General features: G+C 46.0%; 2 protein-coding genes across 2 annotated transcripts; one reads left to right on the top strand and one right to left on the bottom strand.

Annotated features, from left to right (window-relative positions):
• Positions 1 to 4,547: 4,547 nt before the first annotated feature.
• Positions 4,548 to 6,267, top strand: J7337_006599 (uncharacterized protein; the record flags this gene model as incomplete). Its single annotated transcript, XM_044824261.1, has 3 exons — positions 4,548 to 5,113; positions 5,231 to 5,361; positions 5,414 to 6,267. The coding sequence occupies 3 exons, from the start codon at positions 4,548 to 4,550 to the stop codon at positions 6,265 to 6,267; spliced, it is 1,551 nt and encodes a 516-aa protein (XP_044679918.1).
• Positions 6,268 to 6,428: 161 nt separating this feature from the next.
• Positions 6,429 to 9,167, bottom strand: J7337_006598 (uncharacterized protein; the record flags this gene model as incomplete). Its single annotated transcript, XM_044824260.1, has 2 exons — positions 6,429 to 7,449; positions 7,531 to 9,167. 2 exons carry the CDS (start codon positions 9,165 to 9,167, stop codon positions 6,429 to 6,431), a joined length of 2,658 nt encoding a protein of 885 aa, XP_044679917.1.
• Between the last annotated feature and the right edge of the window lie 853 nt (positions 9,168 to 10,020).

The following is a 10,020-nucleotide window of genomic DNA, read 5'->3' as shown; positions in this document are numbered from 1 at the left end:
CCCAACCAATCAGAATATTGCTAGCGTTCAAAGGAAACGAAGCAGCCAGTCAGACGCGCGTCGGTGGAGATCACAACTAATGACGGTGGCCTTTTATTAGGACGCTAGGACGGTACTTCATAAATTTCCGATTCAAGACCGAAGTATTCAGTAGAGTCTTTCATATAATGTTCAACTGTGACTCGGAGGGTATCGTAAGGCCGGCTAAGCCACGAAGCTAAGGAGTCAGGACTCAATGGGAGGAGAGAAAGCATTAGATCTTTATCTAGGTGATAATAATACTTGGGTGAACTCAGTAGATATTCAATAGGCTTTAGATTAGGCATTTCAGGCCCTCTGGCTTTACCTCAGAAGTTTTCTTGCTCGCAGAGGGCAGTAGGGTAGGATAATTTACTATGACCTCTGGTTGGCACAGTTTTTACATACAAGAGATACAGTGTGTTCGTGTATTGATAAGGATCCATATTATTTTTAGCTTTGTTCACGTCTAGAGGGACTCACGTGGAAAATCACGAGTTCCATTGTTGGTTCTGCCAGTCATCTTCTTACCTGTCAGAGAAGTCTGACAAGAAACGCACAGTGACTAGTGAGATTCCGTTATAACTCAAAAGCACCCTAGGAAATAGCTTGTCTCTCAGCATCTGTGGCCATGGCGACTCCGTAAGCTGTAACTTGTCTTGTCTTGTCGAATGGTAAAATGTGACGCCATTGAGAAAACATCATCTAGGAATATGTAAAGATGATAACCTGAGTTAGCGCTCGAGGAGGTAACATTCTGGTAAAGACGCCTTTTGATCATTTAACAATTATTCATTCCACTTCCAGTAGCTTAATAACATTGATCCATGTGCTGGTGAGCTTCTTATTCGCGAGTTCAGTGATTTCGAGCAAGTATTCTCATCAGATAGCTTAACCTAGACTCTCAGCTTTAGCACAAGGAACCGACCTGAGAAATCCAAGGAGATACCAGAGGTAGACAGACAAGAGGACTTTAAAGACTTAAATCATGTCTGCCACATGGGCCTATCCCTCGAGCTATGAACCATCGCAGACTGTTATGCCTCTTAAGATAAATGGAGCCGTGCTCTCCTCCCTCAGCATCCAGGCTTCGATATACACATATTGATCTGCCACTTTCATATCAAGTAATCTCTCACATAGTGGCAAACCTTGCTTATCATGCCTTGATACTCAAGTCGCTACGCAAGGGTTACCAGCTTAGAGAGCTTGTTTATTTGTCAATCAAGCACCACTGCTGAGTTACAGACACCTTTAATACTTGGCGTGTTTCTCCTCGGGTTGACTCGTAGGAAACAGTCAAAGAGATAACGACGAGCCGTTTATTTACCGTCCGTTTTCGCCCTTCTCAGGACGGTGGGACAGCTGGGGGGCCAAGTATGTAATTCGGCGCCCGCGCCGTCTGTTTACCAGACAGGTATCACGAAGCCGCAGTGGTAGCTCAACCATACATAATTCAGTGGCTTGGAACCAGTGAAACGCTTACAATAACACCACGTGTAGTGCATTCAGAGATAGCTTAGTCTAGAAGCTTCGGATGTCTCGGGGCATGGACTTCTAGACTTGTCGTCTGAATGCCAGTGGAGATAGCTGGGGTGTTTTCGATCTTGCGCAACCGACCTTGCTATGCATCTAACCCTGCTGTTGGTCCAGAAAGTATTACAAGGAAGGGATGACTAGTCTCCGCTACTAACGGAAGGCTCGAGCATAAACTTCAAGCCACTGGGATGACATACCTAGCTCACATATCAGAGACTAATCCATAATGCCTCAACGATAATCTGGAACCATTTACCCCAAATCACATCACCGTCGAATCACAACTCTGTGACCCCAGTATCAGACTACCTTTGCCATGGAAGCGTAGTTCCGCGCGTTTGCAAAGTTGGAGTCAAAGCGTCCCCAATGCACAGCTAACATCTGATCACAGCCCCATAACACAAGATGAACGAAGGATTCATCTCAGCTGTACATTTCAAATCAGGTGATCTGAGGCCCCGTACTCTGGGGACACTGCAACTTTGGTATGACAGACATGGTTAACACCTGGAGAAAGATTCAGATTATGGGGTTGAGATTTCAGATCTCGGACCCACGGAAACATCTGAGCTTCTTTGTGGGGAAGATTACTCAAAAACAGAGCATCAAACAGCTCATTGCCTTTTTTCATGATAACAGTTTTTCACTATCATGATACCATCATCCCACATCCCGAAATGATCCGAATAAAAAGCATACATGCTTATCAAGGTATAAGCGGAAGCATTCCACGTATTGGCAGGGGTAAGGTTTGCCACAATTTGGAGAAAGAAGGGTTGCCAACGCGTGGAGAAGAGCTATGTATGTATGAGTTACAATTGGGAAATGTTCTCGAAAACGCTAGAGGTGCGGGCGCTTGGGATGATAGGGGATTTTCGTTCGTGTCCCCAGTCTCGATGCATCGTCGGAGTCTGGAACTGTAGCACTTGGTAACTCAGTTACATTTGCGCTCCCGACATTTCCTATGCGCTGTCTCTGACACAGACCCTAGCCTCTCACTGTCGAACAAGTGCAACAAGCACCCAGATACCCCGGATATCAGTGGAAAGTCAATGTTTGCTTTGACCTCGGGCATTCGAAACTCCCTAGCTAGACGAGAGGTATATCGTATCGTTCCCCTCCAGGTGGAGGTTGGAGATATCGTACGAGCGACCACTAGAACGTCGGGACTTTGGGGGTCGAGAACCAAGCAGTGCGATGGAGAGTGCGTCGACTTTTCTAGCCAATTACTTTGTTGGGTTAATGCTGATCGGAGGTTGTGACTAAAGAAGCAGATGCAGCCTAGCCCCGCGATTCAATCTCCAACCGAGGAGGGAATCCTTGTTCACTTTGGGGAAAAGACGGAGGGAAGATTGACTCAGTGGACTTGACCCGTAGAGCTTTGACATTCTGGGTTGTCTCTTATCTCTATGAGTCTTTGGTGAGGATTCACCATAGCTTGGCTGGTCTGCAGCGATAACTTCAATAGGTGAGCCGTTGTTTGTTGGTGATAAAAAAATCGGCTTCAATGCGACGGATTTCCTCATTTAGAAACCGTCTCGGCGCCAAGGCGATTATTTCCCGAGTCAGCCAAGACGCACTTGTTAGTGAGGTCATCCCGTCGAAATGATCGCCAACCAAGAAAAACAGTCGGACTGCAAAAGTGACTGGCGAAAGAGGGACGATGTTACAGAAGTGCCACGGCGATCAACTTCCAGAACAATCCTGACTCACTCACACAGATGATGCATGTAAGCATGGACCAACGAGGGATTAAACCAACAACCGCCCGTCATGGGTCATCGTTACACCTCCAAGTTCACTGACCTCGACCCTAGATGTGACCAAGAAAAACGCCAATACCTTTTCACCTCCAACGCCAAGGTCACTTATCGAGATGGGGACTCGGCATGTATCTCCCCCAATTCTGCCTCCACCTGCTTTCTGTTTTCTCTGTAGTGGGTTACAGCGTAAGCGGGGACTGCGAAGAAAAGTTCTGCCTACGTTCTGCCCTTGCTAGTTTTAGGTGTTAGTTGTCTCTCCCCGCAGAGCCAGTGGGTGTGATAGGCCCCATATTTCACAGTGCAAGGTAAGCTTAACAGGGAGCCTTAAAATGTTATGCCAAACCCTAACGTTAAAGTGGTATAAGCGTAAATTCCGGGGTGATCGGCAGTTACACTGAGAAGCACAGCGGTGCCGTATTGCCGAATAAGTCTGGCTCGGCCTCTCCGCACATTTTTGGAGGTGTCCACCTTTTGTTATGTATGCGAACGGGGTTGTCATCTTGGTGATTAATCCCATGTGACCAATTGTGTTTCATGGCTTCCAGCCCTCTTTTGGTGGGTGATGGAGTGATACAGCGTCATAGAATATGGCGAGAGGGGGATATGTCATAAGGAGATACCAAAAAACAAGACAACGCTGCAAAAATGATTGACTACGTAGTATTATTATCACATTGTATTGTCTAAACCCGTACATTCGTATAAACTTGCGGATCCGTTGCCATCCTGTTCTCCCCCGCATACACACACAGACAACAAACTCTCAACCTTGATCCCAGTCAACAGACCAAAATCCTTCCTCCCTCCGTTCTCACCCGGCTCAACAAATGACAACCCCTTCTCCATCCCCATACTTCCTTCGCTCTGCGGGGAACAGAACAAGGCTAGGGTGGTCACCTCACTTTCTGTTCACGGGCATGATCCGCTAGACGAGTACCCCAACTTCGAGACCCATCCCCACGTCTGCTGTAACTCTAGGGCTTTGTGTTGGTGCGACATGTTGGCCTGTATTGGATGTTACCATTACACTGCATGATATGGGGACTGGCTAGTGATGCTGTAATCGGAGATAACACATTAAGCTTGTTGCTGTGATCTGCGGCCGTGGCTGGCGTTGCGCAAAAAAGGATATAAATGCCCCCTCTTCTCCTCGTAAACTCAATTCTCCCCAACCATCATCCCTCCCACCTCTCTTCTCCCTACAAGACCTGTATAAGCATCTTTACAATGGTACAGCAACCATCTGCAGGCGAGCCCGCTGGCCCCGTGGTCAAGGGTGTCATTCCCACGGCTAAGCAAGCTCTCAGTGATCTCTTCATCTGGAAGCAGCGCGTCGTGATCACCAACGAGAATGGTGAAGAGACCACTGAGTGGCGGGACCCAGATCCCATCAAGAACCCCATCAGTCTCATGGCTCAGCTTTCTGGCAAGGATTGGGTCTTCTTCCTTGTTGGATTCTGCGCCTGGACTGCTGATGCTTTCGACTTCCACGCTTTGTCAATCCAGACCAAGAAGCTGGCGGCCTACTATGACACCAGCAAGACCTCCATCACCACTGCCATCACCCTCACTCTTCTCCTCCGATCTGTCGGTGCCGCCATGTTCGGTCTCGCTGGTGACAAATGGGGTCGCAAGTGGCCCATGGTCTTCAACATGATCATCCTCGGTGTTCTTCAGATCGCCACCATCTACAGCTCAACCTTCCAGCAGTTCCTCGCCGTGCGAAGTCTCTTTGGCCTCTTCATGGGCGGAGTCTACGGCAATGCTATCGCCATGGCTCTCGAGTCGTGCCCGTAAGTCAAACCTACCCCAATTGAACTTCATCATGCCAAGTTTGCCAAGTTTGCCAAGTTTGCCAAGTTTGCCAAGTTTTGGAGAATGTTTTTATTTCCGTGCTAATATCGCTCTAGCTCCAACGCTCGAGGCTTGATGTCTGGTATTTTGCAACAGGGCTACTCTTTCGGCTACGTCTTGGCTGCATGCGCCAACCTTGGCGTTGGAGGCAGCACTGAGAGTTGGAAGACAGTTTTCTGGATTGCTGGTAAGCTATCATCGCCAAAGCCTATCATTTAATATCCACTAACATCAATTAGCTGGTATCTCAATTGCCGTCGGTATCGTTCGTATCTTCTTCCCCGAGTCCCAACAATTCCTCGAAGCCCGCGCCAAGGGAAAGCAGTCTTCCACTCCCGGTGCCTTCTGGGCAGACTGCAAGAAGATGCTTATCGCTGAGTGGAAGATGTGCGTTTACTGTTGTTTCCTCATGACTTGGTTCAACTACTACTCGCACACTTCTCAAGACTCCTACACTACCTTCATGCTGACGCAGAAGGAACTCAACAACTCTGCTGCTTCTCGCGCCTCGATTCTCATGAAGACTGGTGCTTGTGTGGGTGGTACGATCATTGGATACCTCAGCCAGTTTGTTGGTCGTCGCCGTGCCATCATCTTTTCGGCTTTCATGTCCGCCCTCATGATCCCAGCCTGGATTCTCCCCACCACCGAGAGAGGACTGAGTGCTTCTGGTTTCTTCATCCAGTTCTTCGTTCAGGGTGCCTGGGGTGTTATTCCCATCCATCTCAACGAGCTGTCGCCTCCTGCCTTCCGATCTTCATTCCCTGGTGTCACCTACCAGATCGGCAACATGATCTCATCTCCATCTGCCCAGATTGTCAACGCCATCGCCGAAAAGACATTCGTCACACTTAAGAACGGCGACAAGGTTGAGGCTTATGGTCCTGTCATGGGTATTGCTACTGCTATCATTGCCCTTGGTATCATGTTCACCACAATGTTTGGTCCTGAGAAGCGTGGCCGTGCCTTTGAGCATGCCGTTGCTGGTGTTCACGACGAAACCCTTCCTCAGCACCAAAAGAAGGATATCGAGACAGCTAGTGTTGAGCAGGTCGAGATGGACGAGAGAAATAAGAATAAAGAGGAGGCTTAAATGGCGTGGTCGCCCTGAAGCAGCTAGTTTAGACATGACACCTCGAGTTTGCAGCAAGGCGCAACCTCGATAACCCATGAGACTTGTAGCAGAGAGCTTCAATCAGCAGACAGAACTTAGAATACGATCATCAATAGCATAATCGCTTTGCCTTTCGATCATTACGGCCTTCTGTAGTCTCTCAATATCCTAGCAATAACATCATGGTGTTCAGCCTCTGCAAATTCTGCTGCATTGTGACACCTTTCCTCAACCGTGTCGGGCTCTTCGTCATTATCTAATAGCAGATAGACCATATCAAGTCGGCCATGCTCTGCCGCTCCTTGAAGTGCAGTTCTTCCATCAAAGTCTGCTCCCTTGGCGCCGATATGAGCCCCGTTCTCGAGCAGGAAAACAGCAATCTTGATGTTACCAGTGATTGCTGCATATTGAAGAGCAGTCGCCCCTCTTTCAGTCGCGGCTGCTTCATTGACTGCGGCTCCGTTCTCTACCAGATAAGTCACAATTTCGTGATTCCCATATTTTGCGGCGAGCTGAAGAAGTGTAGTTGTACCATCAGCAGTGGGACTTTTGTCGACTGAGGCTCCGCTTTCGATGAAGAAAATGGCTGCCTCAGTATGGCCATTTTTAACTGCAAGCCCGAGAGCTGTCAATTCGTAGAAACGGCTAGCCTGATCATTGACTGAGGCTCCACGCTCGACAAGATACTTGACGATCTCAATGTTGCCATTCATCGCGGCGTACTGAAGAGTTGTCGCGACATTGTCAAGGGATACCGCGTCAACATCAGCACCCCGTTCAATGAGATACTTCAGCAATTCCAGACTCTGAACATCGGCAGCTGTTTGAAGTGCGGTCTTATACAGTGACAAAAAATTGATATCCGCACCTTCTTGAATAAGAAGCTCAACCAGCTCCATGTTATTCCTGGCGACAGCCAGCTGAAGTGCACTCGTTGCAGTCGAGGAAATGCTCGCATCGGCTCCAGCTTCGATAAGCTGCTTTGCTAGATATGTATTGTTGCCATTAACGGCTGCCTCAAGTGCAGTCATCCCGGTCCCTGACGCATTGACATCCGCTCCTGCTTCAATAAAAAGCTTGACCAACGTCAGATCTTCCCTGCTAACAGCCAATTGAATCAATGTCTGTTCAGCTGTGAAGACATTCACGTCAGCCCCACACCTAAGAAGTAATTGGAATCTCTCTAGAGCAACATCTGGCAAAAAACGTCCTTTTATGACTTGCTCAAGTGGTGTCCCCCACTTTGAAGGCTTGTTGACATCTGCACCGTAGTGTATAAGTAACTGAAGGGTTGAGAGCGAGGCGCCTCGTACAAGAGCAAGCCCAAGCGCAGTTCTTTGGTTTGAAAAGTCCACGGCATTTGGGTCTGCTCCTTTTTCAAGAAGGAGTTCTATGTATCTGCTGTCAAATCGAGATATTGCCTGCTTGAGTGGCATTTCAGCTACCATGCCACGATAAGCGCCTTCTCTGGAGCCTAGAGGTAATGATGGTTGATTTGTGCTTACTCCCGCGTCGACCAATCGTTGTACCATGTAAGACTGGCCTTTGTACAATGCTAGCCAGAGAGGTGTCGGGTATCCAGGCTGAGGACGGTCGAGCTCAGACTCGGGGAAATGTTTCATCAACCAGTCAAATGTTATCTTATCTCCACTCCAAATCGATTCGCATATCATGGATCCGACATCCTCTTCGGAAATAGTGAATGAAACAGCGTCGAGAAACTGAATGAGGTACGTCAACCCGTTCCGGACTGCGACTCTAAGGGCCGACAAAATATGTTCACTCGGCCAACATAACCCACGGCGACTCCAGAACTCCATCACTGTACTCAGAAGCTGCATGTCACCTGCTGACACTGCTTCCTCCAGGTAATTCGTTCCGTCGAGGATACCGAGACCGCCATAGTGACTCCCTAGTTCCCAAAATACGTAAGTCACAAGCTCAGATGAGCCGGACTTTAGTGCAGCTTGGAAAACCGTCAGTCCATTCTTCGTAGCGGCAGGGGCTAGGGGATTGCCACCTTTACTCAAAAGTAGTTTGAGAAGGTCACAATTCCCAGATTCAGCTGCAGCCTGTATTGCTGTTCTCCCTGCCACTTCTCCCGGAAGAGCATCCACATCTGCTCCCTTTGCCAACAGTACTTCAATCAATTCTGTCCTCTCCCTTTCTTCTCTTGATATGCTGCATACCAACTGCAATGCTGTCGAGGTGGATGGATGTCGAAAGTCAACGCTGGCACCCTCATCTAGTAGTATTTTAGTAATCTCATCCTTCCTCTGTTGGATCGATATCTGAAGGGGAGTCAATATTCCTTCAAAGGGTATATATGAACTTATGCCCCTGAGAACTTCTGGCTTGATAAACGTGTCCATAAGTGCACCACCCTCTATTAGTCGCTTGACAATATCAGAAGCACCTCGAAGTACTGCTAGCTGCACGGGAGTAAGGATTCCGCGTGCGTTGGGGGCACTAAACTCATCTCTCATGAGATTAAGATCCGTATCCTCAAGTTCCTCTATCGACAGGTTCAAGTTGAAGCCCGCTTTCATCAACATGTCAACCATGATCAGATCATGACGATATATTGCGTAGTACATCACTGAAAGGCCTCCTGCTGGTAACAGTTTCGGGTCTGCTCCGACCTCCAACATGTGTCTTATGAGGGACGATTTGCCCTTTCTGGCAGCCCGGATAAGAGGTTTCTCGAGTCCCGAGTTGGTGTCTGCGCCAGCATTAATCAGCATCCTTGCGATTATTCCATCGTCACCAGGTATACCAAGGGCACAATTAAGAGGACTATCGACAATGTCGTATTCGGTGCCTTTGCTCTTCGCATTCACGTCCACCCCAAAGGTAAGAAGTAGCTGAACCGCAGCCATGTTATCCAGTCTCACTGCTTGGTATAGCGCAGAGCGTCTGTCATAGGGATCTAGGTTCTCTCTGCTAGAATAAGCTCACAGCCACAAATCTTAACTATAAATAACACTTTAAGCCTATAACTTAAATATTAATACTATAATAACTAATTAATAGCTATAATAAAATACTAATATTATTAAAACCTAAAAAATAACTTATTTTCCTACTATTATAGGCTATAAGAAAATACTTTTAATATATTTCTTAAGATAACTAAATATAAAATAATAATAGAATAATATAGTAATATATATACTTAAATAAAAGCTTATTTATATAGTAGATCTAGATAAATTCTAGTAGTAGTATATTAATAGAATTCCTTTTAACTTTAATAATATTAAAAATTATTAATAAACTTTTAAGAAAGAGAATAGCTTTAAAGCTATTAAAGATAAAAAAGATAAAATTTTTAAGATTATTAAATTTAAAAAATAAAATAGACTTTTAAATAACCTTATTTAATAATTAGCTATTTTTAGTATATATACTTTTACTTATACTATTTAAAGACTTTTTTAAAAGGTTAAGAAAGCTATTAGGTAAGAGAAAGAGGCGCTAAAAGCCTTTCTTAATAATAAGGTTAGATATAAAAAGACTATAAAGTTAATTAAAAGAAAAAACTAAAAGTAAATTAAGTCCCTAATTAAGGTATAAAAGGCGATTTATTAAAAAGAACTTCTAGATATAATATAAAGCTATTAGAATTATTAAGAAATACTAATATATAAGAAAAGCTTAATAGAAAGTTTTATAATAATATATATATTAGTGCTATTAAGGCTAAGAGAAGGTTTAGGGCAATTAGAAGGT

The sequence above is a fragment of the Fusarium musae genome, chromosome 5, assembly GCF_019915245.1.
Source record: "Fusarium musae strain F31 chromosome 5, whole genome shotgun sequence".
NCBI lineage: Eukaryota > Fungi > Ascomycota > Sordariomycetes > Hypocreales > Nectriaceae > Fusarium > Fusarium musae.
Note: the sequence above shows the minus strand (reverse complement) of the source record. Positions and strands in the feature narration are given on the sequence as shown.